Genomic DNA, 21530 nt, shown 5'->3' with positions numbered 1-21530 from the left:
TGATAATTTTGTGTTTGTATTCATTTATTTATTATTCACGAACATATTTATTTAACGTTCATTTAGCATTTGTTTAATATTCGTTTAGTATTTGTTTATCATTCGCTTATATATTCAATTTTTAGTTTAAACCTTTCATTTATAAGCTAAATAAAATGATAAAATTACACTATTAGTACTTAAATTCCTTAAAATTTACAAATTAAATCGTAACTTTTATCATGTATTCAATTTAGTATCTACCTTCACCAATAGTTAACATGTAAAAAATAAAAGGAGAATGATAACCAAGTAAACGACCTTGTTCATGAAAATAAATGAATGATTCAATAAACGAGCTTGTTCGTGAACATAAATGAACCAAGCACACTTCTATTTGTATTCGTTCGTTTATTAAATGAATATAAAACATTTTGTTCATACATTTTTATTTAACTTAACGAACGAACGTTATACGAACAGTTCACCGAACGCTCTGTTCATTTACACCCCTAATATTAATTATGGACCGAGGGGGCGGATGGACCCCCTGAAAATTTAAAATTATCATATATTTTAAATTTTTTCTATACATTTTCTATTAAAAATATATTTTCGTCACATAAAATTTTAGTTCGCCTCTATCGCTAAAGGTTTAAGTAATATAAAATTTAAACTTGGGCAGGTAAATCGTAATTAAAATATTGTAATTTGAGTTCCACGTGTTTGCATGCCATCGTGAAGATTTCTTTGAGAGGGAAGTCAATATCCCTATATAAAATATAGTTGTTCCTTTTGCCAGTATTAGAAAATGGCAAGGATGATTTGAAGTATGACCAGAAATGTTTGACATTGGAGATTGGACGGATCAGAAAAGGTCACTTTTGGGTCTACCTTGATTTGTTTTCTTATTTTATACACACATTTCATATAAAATCAGGGACTGTGCATGATTTGACTCTAAAGATTTTATTCAAATTTTAATATCATTATACACATACACTCATATTAATATGGATAATAAAATAAAATCTTTCTTTGAACTGGCAATTATAATGTTTAATTTGGACAACATAGTCTAATTATCTTACTTCATATTCAAAGTTGTTTGTTGGATATTTTCAAAGGTTTTGGAAAGCCATACATGGATTGGTCCCAATTCTAGAGTGAATAGATGTAGGAGTGTCCCACTGTTTCAGCTCAAAGATACATACGTGGACGAGAGACGACCTAGGGTTTTTTCGAGGATTGTTCGATTGATTAAATTAGGTTACCTCTAGGGTGGTTTCTTAATTTTGATGGGTGGTTTATGATTTATTTACGTTGTTGGACCCATTATTTAGTAAGGGAAAGAGAAAGGAAGAAAATGATGGTTGCCAAGCTTGACCGCTGTTGGTATAGGGACAACATCAAATTTAACTTATTGAGTTTTAGAATGGGTCGTTATCCCCCATATAATCAAATTATATTTGTCATTAATTTTAGTGGTTAAAGAAATTATTATTATTTTTAGAGCTTTCAGGTTTAAGTATCAGAGACCGCATAATATTTGAGCGTTCATTGTCAAATGATTAAGAATCTTTAGAATATATACCACCACTTATAAGTACCCTAGATTAATTGAAAAATAATTATTTGTTAATCTTGATCTTTTGACATATTTTTAATCTTCTTTGTTGGTCCTTTGATTTTTTTTTTTTGATTTTTTTTTCTTTTAGGATTGGATATGACATCATCGAGACTGATTAATATGATGCTTATTTGTTATCATGTAAATTTTCTTTGCTTTGGGCTCTTGGATTGAATATAGATATGTGATTTACGTTCGGAGATAGTTTCTCATGATGCTTAGTTTTGATTTGTGTTTGTCGGTAATCTTTCAGTAGTTTGATTTCATACTATGGTTCGTTTACTGATGCAGCCAGATCTATTAATATATATATATATATATATATATATATTGTTTGAATTTTTTGGATGAGCTTTTCAAACTTTTCCTTGTATGTCCTTATATGATCTCAAATGACTAATTTATTGTGTCAATGGTTATAAGGGAATAATAATATATTTTTTAATAAAATTAGTTATTTTATTTTAAAAAATAATAATCTATTTTAATAATTTATAATTTAGCCTATCACCACCCTTCCCCCACGCCAGCAGATAAGGGTGAGCAAAACTCGAGACTTAAAATATCGATTTTTTTTCAATTTTTAGTTAGTTAAGTCAACTTGAATTATCAATTCGGTTTTCGAACTCGAGTCGAGTTGAAATTTGAAAATTTCGAGTTACTTGAGAAACTGAAAATTTGACTAAGTATTTGACAATTTTATGATTTAGTCCCTAATTTCATTTATAATACATATGTACTTTCAATTCCCTCTTTTTGATAATAAGTTTTCTATTTTTCAATTTAATCCCTCAATTTGACATAATTTCCTTATTTCTTCAATTCATCCTTTATTTTAAGTACCTTTTTTACCAAATTTGAACCACATGGTCCATATGCTCATATACCACTATAGAATACCTATGTAACTTCAAATAATCCACTTTTGGGTAGTCCTCCATTTCCTTCTCAAAACCATAATAATCCAATTAAGCCACAATTACGTATTTATATGATCTAAAGTGGTTAGTTTCAATGTTATAGGAAAATTCAAAATTATGTATTTAGTTTACGATAATAATTGTAAACTCTTATTGTAATTTCGGATATTTTCACTTTTCAATAATACTAGCGGCTTCTATTAAAAAAACATGATTTATTGTTTTAAATTAGATTATTTTAAATTTATTTGAGTTGAAGGACTCTAAAAATTCAAATGATTTTAAATATATATATAATAATAATTAATTAGAAAAAATCACAAAAAACAAATCAAACCAAAAAGTGAAATTTAGGAATTAATTTAAACAAAAAAAATCAAGTTCAAATACCAATCTAAAATAATAAAAAAACATAAAATAAAATTTAGATACGATAATATATATACACACACAAGTTGCATTCAGTTTATTTTACACAATTTATATATTCTAATTATAAAACCTAAAACAAAAAAAAATATAAACCTTACACTTTAAAGTTAAAAATTAAAACTCTCAACTTTATATGATACACATGATATTAAAAATAAGGTAAGATTCACTTAAACAATGTATTTTTTTTGCCAACAAATATTAGTACATGTGGTTGTAATTCAGGAATTTGAGTTTGTAAGGCCAAGTTCAAATCCTACCACCGTCACTCCTGGTAGACAATATGTAAATTCTTACGTATTTTTTTAGTTTTACAGAAATTTAGAGTCGTTGGATGTGTGAAAATAGATAGTAGAGATTAACACATTATTTTTTTTCGGAGAATATTTTCTCATTTCCTATTGTTGATCTCAGTCGTCTATTTCCACTTATCTAACGGTCTTAAATCTATATAAAACTAAAAAAAAATTTACTATATGCAATTAGATCAGATCCCTATATCTTCACTTACACAATGTAAAATTCTTTAGTTTTACACAAATTTAAGATCATTTGATGAGTGAAAATAGATGGTTGCGATTGACTCTTGTTTTCCTAGTAAATATCTTCACATTTTCTACTTTTAATCTCAGTTATCTATTTTCACTCATCCAACGATCTGAATTATACATAAACTAAAAGAGTTTTACATTGCATAATAAGATCATATCCCATATATATATATATATATATGACCGACCAAATTAGCCAAAAAAAATTGGGTCTTTTTTACTAAAAACAAAATATTTCAATAGATGAGAGACGATAGGCCCATTGACCCAAGAGATCTAACTCAAAAAACTATATTCAACCACACAAGCCCAGCAAACTCTAAAATAACCCTTTTTAGGGCCTTTATGGCCTTCATCCATTTAATTTGGGATGGCTTAAACTAAAAAGAAATACTTAAACTATATTATTTTTTTCTTTAGGTATCTAAATTATTTTTTGATCAAACTAAATACTTAAATTAATAAATATAATCACATTAAGCATCTCAATTACTTTTTTGTCAAAATAAGTCCTTAAACTATACTCCTTTTTTACTTAAGCCCCTAAAATATTTTTTGATCAAAATAAATATCTAATTTTATATGACGTGTCAATATTTTATTAATAAAAAATAATTTTTAATTAAAAATATTATGATTTAAAATAATTAAATATAATAATTTAAATACCTAAAATAAAAAAATTAACATAATTTAAGTACTTATTTTTTCTTTCAACCATTCGGGATTTATAACAAAGTTCATGTGCGTTGACAAAATATATTATGACAAGCAGATTGCGTGCTAAATTTAGGCACAAAATATCGTATTCCAATACCTTCTAAATGATGATGCATAACTTAATGCGTCACTACAACGTACCATATATGTCCATTTTCATCCCTTTTTCAAGGTTTTACCTTAATTAATTCAGATCGACTCGCGTTACACACATAACTTTGATGGAGGAGTCTCCTAACATGGATTTTCTGCATACACTTGAGACCTTGCTTAAGCGGAATCAAACTACTTACCACTTGAACTAACCGATGTTAGTTCCGTCCTTTATACATTAAAAATTTTCATACCACCTTAAACTAATATTTCATTTATCGTACTTCGATAAAATTATATTTGGGATTGTATTATTTAAAGGCAACAATCATAAATCTCGAACATAAAATTATATATATTCATCGATAGATATTGGTTTAAGTGATAAGCAATTTGATATTGTTTAAATAAGGTCTCGAATTCGAGCCGTTGTGTATACAGAAAATTCATATTGGGAGACTCACTCACCAAAATCATATGTACGACGTGGGTCGGGACAACCTAAAAGATTATATTAATTCATTTTAAAAATAGAATTAGATATGGCTGACAAAGAGTAAATCAAATACAAAGCGTGGATTGGCCAAAAACAAAAGGTATTAAGCTTGAAAATTAAAATTGGGAAAGTGGAAATACAACAAATCCATGTTGAGTGCACCAATTAATTAAATGGACCAAACCGTATTAATGTGGTTAGTTCTAGTGATAAACAATTTGATATTATTTAAGTAAAGTTTTACGTTTGAGTTTTTGTGTATAAAAAAATACGTTGAAAAATTTACCTACTAAAATTATATATACGATATGGGTCGATTTAAATTAGTCAAAATGAGAGCAACCTAATGGACCAAACCCTTTTTTTTCCTTTCCATACACTGATTCTTAGAAATTTCCATAAGCTTCACTCCACCAACAACAAATCAACAGGAAAAATAAAAAAGATGAGAAATTGACAACTCGTTGAGTTAGGCAATGCCATGGAGGATTCTCAATAAACAATCTTCCATTAGCATTGCATCTCGTTGCTACACATGTTCTTTGTCCGTCACGATCAATGTCGCGTGCATGCAGCTTTTCCAAAAAGAAAGAGCACGAACTCGTAGTGCGGTTTAGTTTTTGGTAGTGTTTGAGTTGACTGGATCGGGATGAGTCGCTTATTACCGAGTCAAACACTCGAGGCATTTTGGACACGTTTCCATCGACGTGTGGCGGATGATGCATGGATTTGCCGGAATATCCCAACATGGAGTTACGTGGCGATTGATGAACGGATTACTGTCGTTGGCGGCAGGTTGTTTCGGAGGTGTTGAAAAATGTAAAAAGATGGTTTTGTCTGTTTTGGTTACTTTTTTATGACTAAAACGTGATAATTAAACGAATAATGATAGCATTTATTGGTAGGAGTATTTGATATCGAGTTAAGTGAAATGTTTTTTTTAAGTTAGTTGAATTGAAGAGTATTATTTTATTATTTAAATTTTATTTGAATTTTTTTACATTAAGTTGAATCGGATTTATAAAATTTGAATCGGAATCAGATTTATGAAATTTGAATAGAGTCGAGTTGTTTGAGTTTTTTCTTAAAAACTTAAATTATAAATATTATGGGTAAACTACACATTTAGTACCTAAATTATTAGTTATAATCCATTTTAGTATCTAAACTTTCAATTTTTTCAAAATCATACTTAATGTTTAGTTTTATTTCATTTAAGTATCCGCTATTAAAAACTTAATGTGTTCAGTAGATGAACTATCAGTTTTGACTGTTTTATCACCTAAACTTTCATTCTTTTCAAAACTTAACATCAAATTTGGAACGGTGGTATTAAAATGAAATAAAAATTAAAGTTTTTAATGGTGGGTACTAAAATAAAAAGAAAACTAAACTTTAGACATGTTTTTGAATAAATTAAAAGTTTAGGTACTAAACGGACCAAAACTAGTAATTTATGTATTAAACGTGTAATTTACACATATTAATAATGTCATGGTACTAACTGATTCTAATTTAAACGAATTTCAATAATGGTATATGATACACATTTTTATTTCTTAATACCTTTTTCATATGCAACATACATATATTATACAGAGTTGAGTGACTCGACTTTTTTCAAATTTAGGCCTTGTTTACGAGTTTGAAGGGAATGTGTTGTAGTTCTAAAGGGGTTTAGAGGGTCATGGTAGCCATAGGGTTCGTCGAAAGTAAAAACCGAGGAGTCACGGTGGCTTTTGGTTAGTTTAGGGGTTCAATTTGCGAGTCTTTTGCTTAAGATCTAGGTAAAAGTATAAAAAATAGAGGCTTCAGGGGGCTTTAGGACTGAGCTCGGTCGTCGGATGAGTTTTTCCACCACCGAGTTGGAAGATTTAGGCGGTGGCCGTGGGTTCTGATGGGGTACGGTCAAGAGAAGGGGGAGAGGTTTTGAGAGAGCAAAGTTAGACAATTTTGAAAGGAGGCTAGGGTTTGGGTTTATTACGTGAAATGGTAAAAAAGGGTTTAAATAACGTAGCTTTTAGGGTTATTTTCGCTCGTGGCCCTATAAGTTTACCGTATTTTTGCAAAATGATCCCTATTTCCTTTGACTTCATGAAATGTTTGAAATGTGTATACCCTGGTTGCATGATTTATCATATTTTGGTTAGTTTAAAGTAAATAGAAAATTTTGGTCTTATATCCCCTAATATTGTCGTGTTTTTACATTTTAATCACATGTAAATGATTGTTTGCTTTGTTATTCAAGTTTGATGACCTGATTTAGTGATTTAACCATTTGTTTGTTAGTATACTTTGAAAAATGGAATATTATGTTCTGGTCCTCACCAATTTAGTGTGTTTTAGTATTTAGTCACTAATCCCGTGCTTTATTTCTTAAAGTAGTTGTTTAATTTCGATTGATGTTGATTTGGTCACTGTGTGTAAGATTTGAGTCTTAATTAAAATTTGATCCCCAATTTGCTGTTTTGTTGCATCTTGGTCCGATGATTAATTTTGGTCCCTTGAATTTTAATTTCCTTAGCAATTTAACCCTTTAAATTCATGGTATGCATTTCATTGTAATTATTTTATCTTGCTTTTTTTAAATTTAGTCCTAGGTTGAACTTATTAGGTTTAAACTTCTTTAGATCTAGTCCCTAACTTTAGACCCCATTCACTTTAGTCTCTAATTTAGGGAGTAGTTCGAAATGACCCTCACCTTCATGCTCAAGGGACTATTTTCGATTACTTGATCCAATAATCGGTTATAAAATTAATCCTTGATCTTAGATCTATTCTCATAATTTATCCCTTAGACTTTTAATTAGGTTTTCTTTAAACAAAATTAACTAGGTTTTAATTAGTGCCTTCACATTAGTTTAATTTCACTTTAGTCCTTTAATTTAGAGAGTAATTTGTGTTGGCCCTCGCCTAAATGCCCAAGGGAGCATCTCGATTATTCGATTCAATAACTGGTTAAAAGCAAATAGGATTAATAGTAGAGCCTCTATTTCTAGGTTTAATCCCATATGTTCTTTAAATTACATAATTTGACAGTTTAAGTTAGGGGAAGCCTTAATTAACCATTTAGAATAATTAGGTTCAAAAATAAATTGTTTGTTTGGATTTGATTTCAAAATTAAGGCAATGTTGACTTACCAAGGAGTTAATAGTGTATTCTCTGCATTATGCTCAAGGGGTGACCGATGGTAATTCCCGAAGTAGGTGGACATCATTTTCAAAACCCCCATATCATGATTTCTCAAACTTTAAGGCAATGTTCGATTACATAGATCAGTAACGAAGCTTTCACATTACATGCTCGAGGGTGGTCGTTTTTTGTCTTAGTAAACCAACATCCTTTTCCAAATTGGGCATTCATGATGATTTTTAAATTAAATAGAACCTCGAACTCAAAATTTCCAATTTTAAATATAGGGTAATCAACTAGGTATCAATTTTTCGGCTTTGTGGGGGTACTAATCATTCTCCACATATAATTGACTCTCGAACCCGATTTCTGGTTTTTCGCAGATAAATTTGGTATTTTTGATAAAAATAAAATGTTTTAGTAAGATTATCCGATTTTTTATGTTTCAATCTCACCTTAAAATGATTGGCGGCTATTCCCAACATTTCAAAACCTTTTCAAGAAAAAACCCCATCGGTGCAACTCGTCGGCCTTTCCTCTGAGGGCCCGATTGCGACAGGACACATGATAAGAGGATCTTGAAAGAATAAAAGATCTTTGATCATGGTAAAAACAATTTAATGGGATTTTGTCGTTTGAAGAAATTGTTTTTGTCATATTTAATTTGAGACAATATTTAGTTAAATATGAGACAATGGGGATTGCATTTGTACAAGAAACCTCAAGAGTTTTGACAAAATATATATAAATATTAACCAAAAGTGGTCATTAGCAGTTCTTATCTTGAACGGCTTGTTTTAGCCTTATCACTTAAATTTTATATCCTCATCCAACTGGCAAAGATTCTATGATATCAAAACTAGCTACTTTTACACTAAAAAGGTTTGTATGGTGGTTTAACTCCTTGTTTTTTCGGTGATTTTTTTCCTTATTTTTACTGTTAATCACAGTTTTTGATTTTCCCTTGTCCAATGGTATAGGTTAGAATTCATTCTACCTAATGTAAAAATTGTAGTTTTATACATTTTTAGGACTACTGGATGAGTATAAATCAAAGATTGTGATTAACTCTTTTTTTTTAAGTGAATATCTTCTTATTTCTATTGTTGATCTCAACATTTAATTTTTCTCATCTAAATATCTTAAAAATATAAAACTTTTTAATTTTATACAATGTAATTATATATATATATATATATATAATTTCATAATTAAACCTTTGACAACTTTATATTGTTAGTTAGAGATAAACTTTACAGTTGTCGTCAGGATAAGTAAGTCATTGACATTTATACCTCGAAGAAAGATTGATGTAGGGGCTTCCCCCTCTCTCCCCAAGCTTTAGAAGAGATTAGTGATTATTTCTCTACAATACTTTTGCGATATTATAAAGCTCATTGGTTTACGATTGTCTTTTTTTACTGACCACAACTCTTCATTCGAATTAAAAAATATATAATTTATATACACCTAGTTTAAAACTCTTAGTTCTACATTTTTATAGGACCATAATAAGAGAAATCACGAGTTAAGATCAACAATAAGAAATAATAAGATGTTCGTTAAAAGAAGAATAAAAACAGAGAATCAATTTCAACTTTTGATTTTTTTCAATCTAATAGTCTTAAAATATAAAAAAATATAAAACTTTTAGGTGGCGTTTGGTTCGCTGGAATGTTTATGAGGGAATTGAACTTTGTGAAGGAATTGAAATCTGTCAGGAATTGGAATCCAATTTTATATTCTATTTGATTGGCAGGAAATAGAATTGGAATCCAATTCCATATTCTGTTTGGTTCGCAGACATGTCAGATGAATTTGATTTCAGTAATGTAAAATGACAGAATTGTCCTTCTTATTTTTTTGCTTTATTTTAGTTTGTTTTATAACTTACATGTAGTAATATATTATAAAAAATTAAAAAATATTAAAATTTCATTTTATTGATTGATTATTATTTCAATAAATTATAAAAATCATGCTAATAAACATCATAAGTTAAAATCATCGCAATCAAAATATGTTAATAAGTTACCAAAAGATAGAGCAATATTTTAATACATTCCAATCGGAGTATGTTAATTAGTTACCAAAAAATATACAAAAAAATATTTTTATTCAATATATGAATTAGAAACCCGACCCGACACGACACAAAATAATAAAAAATTATTTTTATTCAATAAAAACATTGACTTAATTGAAAAAAATTATATATAGATGGGTATTATTGTAATTATTCCTAAATATATAAGGTAAAATTATTTTTTTTGGGGTCGGTCCGGTTTTTTTCACCCTAAACCCGAACCCGACCCGACCCAAATATCACACTTAAAAAAACCCGACCCAAGCCGAATATCACACATAAAAAAACCCAACCCTACTCGACCCGAATATCATACATAAAAATCTCGACCCGACCCAAACAAAATAAAGTTTCACCCGACCCGACCCAACTCGAATATATGAATTAGAAATCCGACCCGACCCAACCTGAAATAATAAAAATTATTTTTATTCAATAAAAACAGTGACTTAATTGAAAAAAATATATATAGAGGGGTATTATTGTAATTGTTCCTAAATATTTAAGATAAAATTATATATATTTTCGGTTCAGGTATTTTCACCCTTAACCTGAACTCGACCCGACCCGAATATCACACTTAAAAAAACCTATCCGACCCGACCAAAATAAAGTTTCACCCGACCTAACCTAAATATATAAATTAGAAACCCGACCGACCCCACCCGAAATAATAAAAAAATATTTTTATTCGATATATAAATAAGTTACCAAAAGATTGATGAGGGTGGTCTGATCAAATTTCAATTCCCTCCAATAAGGGAATTGAATTCCATCCATTCTTGGATGAAATTCACTTTCGCTCATTTGATGAAAAGTTAAAACCATGAGAGATTCTAATTCCCTTAGAAAACTTGAACCAAACATGAAAAAGTGATGGAATTGAATTCTAATTCCCCAAATTCCAAAGGATTATATCTAACCAAAAGCCACCTTAATTTTAATTTTACGCAAGTGTAAGTGGGTCCTACCCAAGGTTTCTCATATAGGGACAATTATAACCCTCGAGGAATTGGTGACTGCGAGCAGCATCCATAACCTCATACGAGGACAAGTATAATAACGGCCTGTTTGGAAAAGAAAACAAGGAAGAAAGTGGACCAGTGAATTGAACCTGCCATGCTTCCTATCCAAACAGGCATGCAGGGTTTGGCAGAATGTGAATTGATTGATTTGACATTTCCAAACACGTCCCAAACAGTTAACCGCTTATAATCTATGCTGCTTTTTGCCGTCTCCATGACCATTGGTAGGGCGGCTTCCCATCCAAACAATGTGGGTCAACCCTTTTGTTTGGATCCACTTTTTCTAAGCCCATTTTGTACTATTCTAAATCCAAATTCCTTAATTTAAAATTAAAAAGGTATTAGAGATATATCTATTTTTCTTTTTCAATGTGACCCTCCAACTCATTAAACAAACTTAATGTGGCCCTTTGACTAACACTTTTCATCATTTTTACGGTGCTGATGTGACGGTCCACAGTTTGTCATGTTTGAGTTACCAATTTAGCCCACATGTCATGTTTGAATTACAAATTTAGCCCATCTGTCATGTTATTCTTCACGTTATCAACCAATGTGAACTGCTATGTCAGCACCGTAACGGTCAACGAAAAATGTTGGTAAAAGGGCCACATTAAACTTATTTTCTGAATTGGAGGGCCACATTGAGAGAGAGAATAATACGAGGGTCACATTGATTTTTTAAAAGTATAATACCTTTGATGCCTTTTTACCAAAAAAATTATTATAAATTAAATTTAGGGGTAAAGTACACAAACGATCTCTAACTATAGGATATTATTTTATTAAGTCCTTCGACTATTAAAACTTACAAAATAGTCATCCGACTATACAATGTTACTTTGTTATGTCCCTTGACAATTAAAAGTTACAAAATGGCCACCCGACTATTTATTATGTTGCAAATTCTTCCTTTTCCATAAAAAAATTTGACGTTGTCTAAGTTGGACGTTAACATGATGACTGAGATATGATAGTTTTGAGATTTTAAGATCATATTTTATCATATCACAATCAACATGTTAACATTCAACTAAGAATATTGTCAATTTTTTAACGGAAAATAACAAATTTAAAACATAGTGAATAGTCGGGTGACCATTTTGTAACTTTTAATAGTCGAGGGACTCAACAAAGTAACACTCTATAGTCGGGCGATCATTTCGTAACTTTTAATGGTCGATAGACTTAATAAAACAATATCTTACAATCGGAGGTCCCTTTGTGTAGTTTACCCTAAATTTGATTCAGCTGACGTCGTCATTAATGTATTATGTAGAAGAATGTACCATCGAATAAATTTAAACGTTTAATATTTTTCTAACGAAAATAATGTGACAAAAGATAAAATTATGAGAAGCAAAGCAAAAAGGGCATCACTTTGAACCAAGGGAAAACAAAGGGCAAGGGTGAGAAAATTCAATGTAACAAATCCAAGTCATTGCCTCGTCCACGTCAGCAAGCTGACAATTTTTTTACACATCAATATGGTACATCCTAGATGTTCCATCTTATATTATCGTGCGTCTCGTAAACATGTATCGTCCTGTTGTTTCATTCTTTTGAATTTATTTCACAAATTAATAATATGTGTATATTAATAGAACGAGATTTATATATTCAAGTACGTCATAAAATTATTCTACTACTAAAAAAATTATGTTAATCAATAAATTAAAAAAAAATGAACAGTTTTAATTATCATTAACAACATGACTCGATAGAAACTACTAAACACACTAATATCTATCTTGTAACATAATTTCAATGCATTATATGTATATGTTTATGTTCATGCATATGTATATGTTTATGTATGTGTATATGGGTCCATATCTAATTACACTTTTAAATTAAGAGTTTTAATATCTTTTTAGGATCATTGGACCAAGAGAAATCAAAGACTGCGATTAATTCATTTTGTTTCCGGTGAATATCTTCTCATTTTCTACTGTTGATTTCATCCTTTGATTTCTCTCATCCAATGGTCTTAAAAAGATATAAAACTCTTAATTTTATATTAGGGGTTAACAGATCATGCCCCTACATACATATATGCAATAAAAACAAAATGAATGTTTTTTTTCCTCCGTAAATTGTCTATTATTAAATGCATGGTACACTACATAGCACAAAGTAGCACCCACTAATTTTGTTTTGGGTAGCCACCCACCTCTCCTTTTGCTGCCAAACAATGTGCCCTCCATGTGCCTTAATTCAACGTACCCTTTTCATATGGGACCATATTGAAGACCAATCGTTAATGCAAGCTCCCTTTCCTTTCTCTTCTCTTAACTAATTTTCTTGTCATTAATGTTAATCTCATCTTATATTAAGGTCGCCTAAACAAGATATCATAAAAGGTCCCCATAAAATAATTGAGGCCAACATATGCCAACCTCTAATTAATGTAGTGTCTTATGTATTTATACATATAATATACTTACGTGCGTGGACAAAAGTACACGGAGAGCGGAAAGGGCTTTTGCCCTCCCAAAATTTTTGATCTGATGATCTATTTTAGGTCTTTTTCAGTTTAAACTTAAATAAAATTAGTTTTTTTTTCTCTTTTAATTTTTTTATATTAAATTCCTATTATTAAATAATAAGATAATAGATTAATCTTAACCACTTATTAAGGTTAAGCTTAAAAAATCAAACATAGGGTTAATGATAATTAGTGTTCCATAAACTTTTTATTAAAGTGCATGCACTTTGTAATTATTCAAGCTTACAGGCTAAGATTGATGGGTACATAGAAAGCAAAATGTAATTACTTGGTATAATATTATTTAAGGATAACACACACAAAAGTGAAATGTTAGTTGGCAGTTGGCAGTTGGCAGTTTATTCAGGTAAAGTCTGTTGTCCGAATAGTTTTAAATTGAATTATTCTTTGAGAGGATATTCTTCCATCACCTATGGAGACAATAAAAGGCTATGCTATTTATTCATCAGCTCCTTCAAGTTCAGATATTTTTACATATTGGTAATGCAAGCTGCACAATATGTCAAATTAATTAATTGCAATTGCGATAGTGGCAACTAATCATGATTGTAAGGGATGATTGTTATCTATAGAGATATCGGATTATAGCATGATGTCGGTAAGAAGAGGCGGATGTATGTAGCCTTGGTGGGGTCAATTGAATACCCATTATTGTAGAAAAATTGTTAAATATAGTTTAATATGTTAAGGGGAATGAAAAAATAAAAGAATTTTGCATACTCACTTTTTTAGAAAATAGAATGTTAAAATTCTAGATCCTTATTTTTTTTTAATTTCTAAAGTTGTCACTATCTGTAAGAATGTTTAAATGTTCAATGTCAAATGATTGAGAGTATTTCGAATAAATATTAATTTATACTTATCTCGTACTAACAAAAAAATAAAAAAAATAACACCTAATTCTTATCCTAATTTCTTTTATAAAAAAATATATTAACCTAACTTGTTAGATAAAAAGTAATTTTAAATTCTTAAGCTTCATTAAGGGGAAAAAAACAAAAGTAATAGACTCATGTACCTATGGATGGGTAAGGGTTGGGTCCGGTCGGATTTTTGATCCACCTAACTCGACCCGAAAATTATAAACCCTCCACCTAACACAAAGCCGACATGAAAAATATACACATTCCACCTGACCTAAACTCGATCCAATTTTTTGAGATAAAATCTAAACCCAAACTAATTTGACCCGAAATAATATATTTATTTAAATTATCTTATTTGTATTCAATAAAAATAGAAGTTTAATTGAAAGAAAATAATATATATATGGATATTATTACAATTATCCCTAAATATATAAGATAAAATTATAATTTTTTCGGTCATGTATTTCACCCTAAACCTGAACCTAATCCGACCCGAACATAACCTTAAAACAATTGACCCAACCCGAATCCGAACCCAATTTAAAAAAAAATCCGACTCGATCGGGTCGATTTGGGTAAGAACTTGTCGGCAGGGATGGACCGAAGGGGTGTGGTCGCACCCCTTATAAATTTAAAATTCCTTTATATTTTAGATATTTTCTTTGTATTTTATATGAATTATTTAATTCCGCACCCCTGAGATTTTATAATCTCGCACCCTTAGGGTTTTAATATAATTTTTTATATTCGCACCCCGACATAAATTCCTACCTCTGTCCTTGCACGTCGGGTTTAGGTCCCATACCCATCCCTACATGTACCTCTTTCGACAAAAATAACTAGAATCTCGATTTTCTCGTTATCTATTTTCAATCATATAACTAACAAATAAATTATGACTAAAAATAATTATAAAAAACCCCTAAATTTTAATAATTTGTTTTGATATAATCTCGTGTTATTATCTAGAAACAATTCCTTAAAAAACTTAATCAAATAAGCAGAAATCAGCATTTCATACACCAAAGCAATCAATAATGCAAATATAAATCATTATCGTTACTTCTGTTTGCCAAAAATCTAACATGCGAGTGCTTTACGAACCAACCCCAAAATGACAGACGGGCACGTGTATGCACTACACATGGTTTATTTGGGTGGGTTGAATAACATGGTTTTAGGTCGTAATTAGCCTAATTTAACCCCTTAACTTTCTACTTAATTAGCCTAATTATTGTTGGACACGTTAGAGGGTTTGAGAATGTTGTAATTCAGTTATTAATTAAGGTGAGAGATTGGTCACCTATCAACAAATTAACCAACCGTTAGCTTTTGATTGAGTTTAATAATATTATCATAAAGTGAAAATATAATATTAAATTGTTGAGTGGTTTAAGGTCATCCATGACATTAGGGGAAGAGACCATATCTCCCATTGATAAATAAACGGGTAAATTATGCATTTAGTATCTAAACTATCAATTTTAATTTGTTTTAGTAACTAAACTGTTAGTTTTGATCCGTTTTTACCTAAAATTTCATTTTTTTTCAAAATCATATCCAATGTTTAGTTTTTGTTTCATTTTAGTACTCCGTTATTAAAAACTTAACACGTTTAGTACATAAAATACCAATTTTGGCCCGTGTTAGTACTTAAAATTTCAATTTCCCCCCAAAACTTAACGTTAAATTTTGAACGGTGATACTAAAATGAAACAAAACTAAACTTTATGTATATTTTTTAAAAATTAAAAGTTTTTGTATTAAAATGGACCAAAAGTGATAGTTTAGGTACTAAACTTGTAATTTACCCTAAATAAATAAGGCAAATTATGTTTTTAGTACCTAAATTATCATTTTTGGTCCATATTAGTACCTAAACTTTCATTTTTTAAAACTATACATAATGTTTAGCTTTTATTTCATTTTAATAAAACTTAACGCATTTAGTACTTAAACTATCAGTTTTAATCCGTTTTAGTACCCAAACTTTCAATTTTGTTTCAAAACTTTATGTTAAGATTTCAACTGGGTATTAAAATGAAATAAAAACTAAATGTTAGGCATGATTTTGAAAATATTAAAAAAGTTAGATACTAAAACATATAAAAAATGATAGAATATGTACTAAACTTGTAGTTTACCCAAATACATAAATAAATAAATTGCAAGAAGATGAATGGAGATAAGGTTGTTACATGTTACCCTATTATTTAAAGTTTTATGTTAAAAATATTATTTACCTCCTTCGTGTTCATGGTGGGAAATAAATTGGAAGAGGAATCTTTTCTCACCTGTAATTATAAAAAAAATCAATTAATCGGGTAATATATTTATTGTAATCAATAATTAAATGACCAATTATTAACAAAATATTTCTTGAAAAGATATGCTAATTAATCAACATTAGAATTACACTTGATGCATCAAAGATTTCAATACCTCCCTTAGGGGTGGGCATGAACTGATCTAGGTTTGTGGTATATCCGAACTAGACTCAAGTATTATATCTTTTATTTGTCATCTGATCAGATCCGTATTTAGGTAGATTCTATTCGATCTGAAATTCAACATGAATATTATACTCTTCATTTGTCACTTAACACATCTCGGATTTTGGGAAGCTCCACTCGACCGAAAATTCAACCTAATTTAATTATTTATATTAAAATTCATAACTATTTATCTTAATAATATCATTTTTTAAGATCCAAATTTCAATTTTCACAATAATTTCAACCCTAAAATTAACTAACAAAACAAATTGAAATGGAAAATACAAGGACAGTGCCGTCAAATAGGGTACCTAACTCTTACCTGTCTGCTGTCCCCCCATTTTGGATTAAGTGATTAATTTAAATAACTTGGGCACAGAGTGCCACACGACAGCAAATATTATAGGGTTTTTGGGTAAAATTTATGTTGTCTTTATCGTTAGGTAAAATTAACTAAAATATAATTTATTAATCAATTAGGTATTTTAAAAAAAATATTGTAAAACATATTAATTCAATTATTTTATTTACAACGTCAAAATGCAAAATTTTTAATTTTATTTAAATGATTTAACATTTCATCTTGATTAACTGATAATTAATGATATTTGTTTTAATTGATTTAGTTAACCAGGAGAAGAAGAGGGGAAGCGCGTGGAACAAATGACGTGACCTAGATTTGGGAGTTGAGAAGCAGCAAAGGCCACGTGTTACCCCAAACCAGTCTCGTTTGAGGATGAAACGCGCTCTACCATCCCTTGTCCCTACTCCCTACCCATAATGTCATGGGGGTAAATGTATCATTTTAATACCTAAACTATTAATTTTAGTACGTTTTAATATTTAAATTTTTAATTTTTTTAAAATCAAACTTAATATTTAGTTTTTGTTTCATTTTAGTACATATTGTAAAAAACTTGACTAGTTTAGTACCTAAACTATGCATTGGTCTATTTTAATACCTAAACTTTTAAATTTTTTTCAAAACTTAATGTTAAATTTTGAACGTGAATATTAAAATATAACAAAAACTAAAATTCATGTATAATTTTTTTTAAAAAATAAAAATTTAGATATTAAAAACCTGATCAAAATTGTATTCTAACTATTGAGTGTTGCTTTATTATGTCCCTTAACTATTAAAAGTTACAAAATTGTATTCTAACTATTGAGTGTTGCTTTATTGAATTCTTCGACTATTAAAAGTTATAAAATGGTCGCCCGACTATTCATTATGTTTCAAACTTGTCATTTTCTGTTAAAAATTGACGGCATTCCGAGCTAAACGTTAACCTGTTGATTGTGATATAGTAAAATCTAATCCCATAATATGAAATGACTATCATATCTCGGTTGTCACGTTAACGTCTAGTTTAGACAACTACCAATTGAACGAAAAAAATATGAGTTTGGAACATAATGAATAGTCAGATGACCATTTTATAATTTTTAATAGTTGAAGGACTTAACAAGGCAACATTATATAGTCAGAAGACCATTTTATAACTTTTAATAGTCGGGCTTAATAAAACAATATCTTATGGTTAAAAGTCCATTTGTATACTTTACCTAAATTTAATTAAGAATTACAATCACAAATATTAAGAGATTAATATTTATTAATCTTAAGATAAATATGAATAAATTTTAAGCTGAGGCGCATAACTTTTTTATCGGTCTGAGATGATTATAAGATAATATTTGTTTGAAAGACGTTTAATTATTTGATAACGAATGTTTAAATATTTCCGTAGACATCATGTTCAAACCCAAGATCTTTAAAAATAACAATAATTCTTTTAACTATTAAAGTCGCTTATAGTGATATAATTCAATTAGAATAAGAGGAGTACCTAAATTTCATTCCCATTAAAACTCTGGGATCTCTACACAAAATAAAGGAAAATAAATTACAAAAAGGAAGATAGGGGGTGGTCGTGTCAAAGGATTAAGCAAATATGTCCCGCAACTCGTCGTCTAAATCACTAAACATTCTCACTCGGACTCGGCCCCTTCTTCCCAACTCAAATGCAACACGTGGTCTCCTCTTATATGTCTAATGGATCCCTCCCTCCTTTCCTTGTCTATATATACCTTCTTCTCTCTCCCCGATTTCCCTCATCACTCCACTCTCCCCCCACATTTTCTCTTCAACCAAACATCACCTAAGCACGCATTTCTCATAAACTACAATATTTGTTGTTCTTTTTCAAAGCCCAATCAAATTTCACGATTCATCCCGAAGAATAGTTATTGGCCCCTATGGCTTCTTCATCAGCATCGTCAGTTGCAAGTGCGAGCTGTTGTTTTAAGGGTACTAAACTCCCTGTTTCCAAATCTTCTTCTTCTTCTTCTATTGTGTTCAAGAGATACATTTCTTGCTCTCTTCAGACCCCTTCGATTCTTCATTTTCCTAGGCAACACACATGTTGTGATGAAGAGAAAGCTCAATCCCAGCAATGGAATCCGTTGCAGAGAGCGGCGGCTATGGCTTTAGATGCAGTGGAGAATGCTTTAGTCTCTCACGAGCGTCACCATCCTTTGCCGAAAACGGCCGACCCCAGAGTTCAAATCGCCGGCAACTTTGCTCCTGTACCTGAGCAGCCAGTTAAGCAGAGACTTCCCGTTATCGGCACAATCCCGGAATGTATACAAGGAGTCTACGCTCGAAACGGGGCTAACCCGCTTCACGAGCCGGTGGCCGGGCACCATTTCTTCGACGGGGATGGGATGGTTCATGCGGTTCAGTTCAAAAATGGCTCGGCTAGCTACGCTTGTAGGTTCACCGAGACGAACCGTCTTGTTCAAGAAAAATGTTTCGGTCGTTCAGTTTTCCCCAAGGCCATAGGTGAACTCCATGGCCACTCAGGCATAGCTAGGCTGTTACTTTTCTACGCTCGTGGCTTATTCGGACTCGTGGATCCGAGCCATGGGACCGGCGTCGCTAACGCTGGTCTTGTTTACTTCAAAGACCACCTCCTCGCGATGTCGGAAGACGATTTGCCTTACCATGTTCGTATCACACCGTCCGGGGACTTGAAAACGGTTGGCAGATATGATTTTGATGGTCAGTTAAAGTCTACAATGATTGCTCACCCCAAAGTTGATCCACAAACGGGTGAATTCTTTGCTCTCAGCTATGATGTCATCCAAAAACCATATCTTAAGTACTTCAAATTCGCACCCGATGGCTCGAAATCGCCCGATGTCGAAATCCCGGTCGATGGTCCGACCATGATGCACGACTTCGCAATCACCGAGAATTTCGTGGTGATCCCGGACCAGCAAGTGGTTTTCAAATTGGGTGAGATGGTCCACGGTGGTTCACCCGTTGTGTATGACAAGAACAAGGTGGCAAGGTTTGGGGTATTAGACAAAAATGCCAATGATGCCTGTGGGATTAAATGGATTGAGGCACCTGATTGCTTTTGTTTCCATCTTTGGAATGCATGGGAAGAGTCGGAGACCGACGAAGTCGTCGTGATCGGCTCTTGCATGACGCCGCCAGATTCGATTTTCAACGAATGTGAAGAGAATCTCGAGAGCGTTCTCTCCGAAATCCGATTGAATTTGAAGACCGGCAAGTCGACTCGGCGCGCCATCATTTCGGAATCCGAGCAAGTGAATTTGGAAGCAGGGATGGTGAACAAGAACTTACTCGGAAGAAAAACCAAATTCGCATATTTGGCTCTAGCCGAGCCTTGGCCTAAAGTATCGGGATTCGCCAAAGTCGACCTCTCCACCGGAGAAGTCCATAAATACATCTACGGCGATCAAAGGTACGGCGGCGAGCCTTTGTTCTTCCCTCGAAACCCCGATTCCCCGAATGAAGACGACGGCTATATCCTAGCCTTCGTCCACGACGAGAAGACATGGAAATCGGAGCTGCAAATCGTGAACGCCATGGATTTAAAGGTAGAAGCCACGGTTCAACTCCCGTCTCGAGTTCCATACGGTTTTCACGGAACGTTCATAAGCTCAAAGGACTTGGAAAAGCAGGCCTTCAGATGATCAAAAAGAAGATATTTTTACCGGAGGGACGCTTTACATGTGATTGTCCACGGAATCTCCTCTGTTTTTAAACCCTGTTTTTAGGGTTAACCCTACATTTCCATAACCCTTTTTTGCTTACTATTCACTGTGAAAAAAGATTCTGGTAAACACAGTTAGTAGCTTTTGTCTCGAAGCTCAGCTGGTTTCAGCATATTATTTCACTTCCTGTTCATCAAGCAGTACATAAAATTACAGGAAAAATAGTATTTCCTCTGTAATTCTCTGTTCACTTGTGAATACTTGAATTGAAATTTACAGTACATTTATATTTTTCTCGCATACAATTACTTTGTTTATTACCATTGGATATCTACCCTGTACGATAACGTGCCTGGATTGTATATGTATTTGCATGGATAGCCGACAAGACAAGTCGATTTGTTTAACATGTCTAATGGTTTGGTCAATTTTTGACAAGCTCAATCGAGTTGAAATCGTTAGAAACAACGAACAAATGAGAATACAGCAGGGTTAGATGTTAAATCATTCATGGAAAAACAACTGATTGGACATTTTTCTTAATGTGTATGCAATGTCTT

The 21530-nt window shown here is 31.4% G+C and overlaps 2 protein-coding genes across 3 annotated transcripts in view; one reads left to right on the top strand and one right to left on the bottom strand.

The window, feature by feature from the left end:
* Nucleotides 1–10630, bottom strand: part of LOC120114125 (interactor of constitutive active ROPs 1-like) — a 28785-nt gene extending 18155 nt beyond the window's left edge. For both annotated transcript variants that reach the window (XM_039135123.1, XM_039135124.1), the window contains exons 1-2: nt 10619–10630; nt 4657–4661 (exon numbers count right to left, since the gene is read on the bottom strand). The gene's annotated coding sequence lies outside the window, so the exon portion shown is untranslated. The remainder of the gene's footprint in view (nt 1–4656; nt 4662–10618) is intronic.
* An 8439-nt stretch (nt 10631–19069) lies between these two features.
* LOC120114124 (9-cis-epoxycarotenoid dioxygenase NCED1, chloroplastic-like) lies at nt 19070–21138 on the top strand. The gene has a single exon (XM_039135122.1). The coding sequence runs from the start codon at nt 19201–19203 to the stop codon at nt 20947–20949; it is 1749 nt and encodes a 582-aa protein (XP_038991053.1). The 5' UTR covers nt 19070–19200; the 3' UTR covers nt 20950–21138.
* Nucleotides 21139–21530: the final 392 nt, after the last annotated feature.

The sequence above is a fragment of the Hibiscus syriacus genome, unplaced genomic scaffold, assembly GCF_006381635.1.
Source record: "Hibiscus syriacus cultivar Baekdansim isolate YM2019G1 unplaced genomic scaffold, ASM638163v2 tig00110220_pilon, whole genome shotgun sequence".
Taxonomy (NCBI): domain Eukaryota; kingdom Viridiplantae; phylum Streptophyta; class Magnoliopsida; order Malvales; family Malvaceae; genus Hibiscus; species Hibiscus syriacus.
The sequence above is the reverse complement of the archived record's forward strand: the minus strand, read 5'-3'. Positions and strand labels throughout refer to the sequence as shown.

What these genes read in the sequence shown, in the direction of transcription:
- LOC120114124 (XM_039135122.1), top strand. Translation starts at nt 19,201, where the DNA reads ATGGCTTCTTCATCAGCATCGTCAGTTGCAAGTGCGAGCTGTTGTTTT.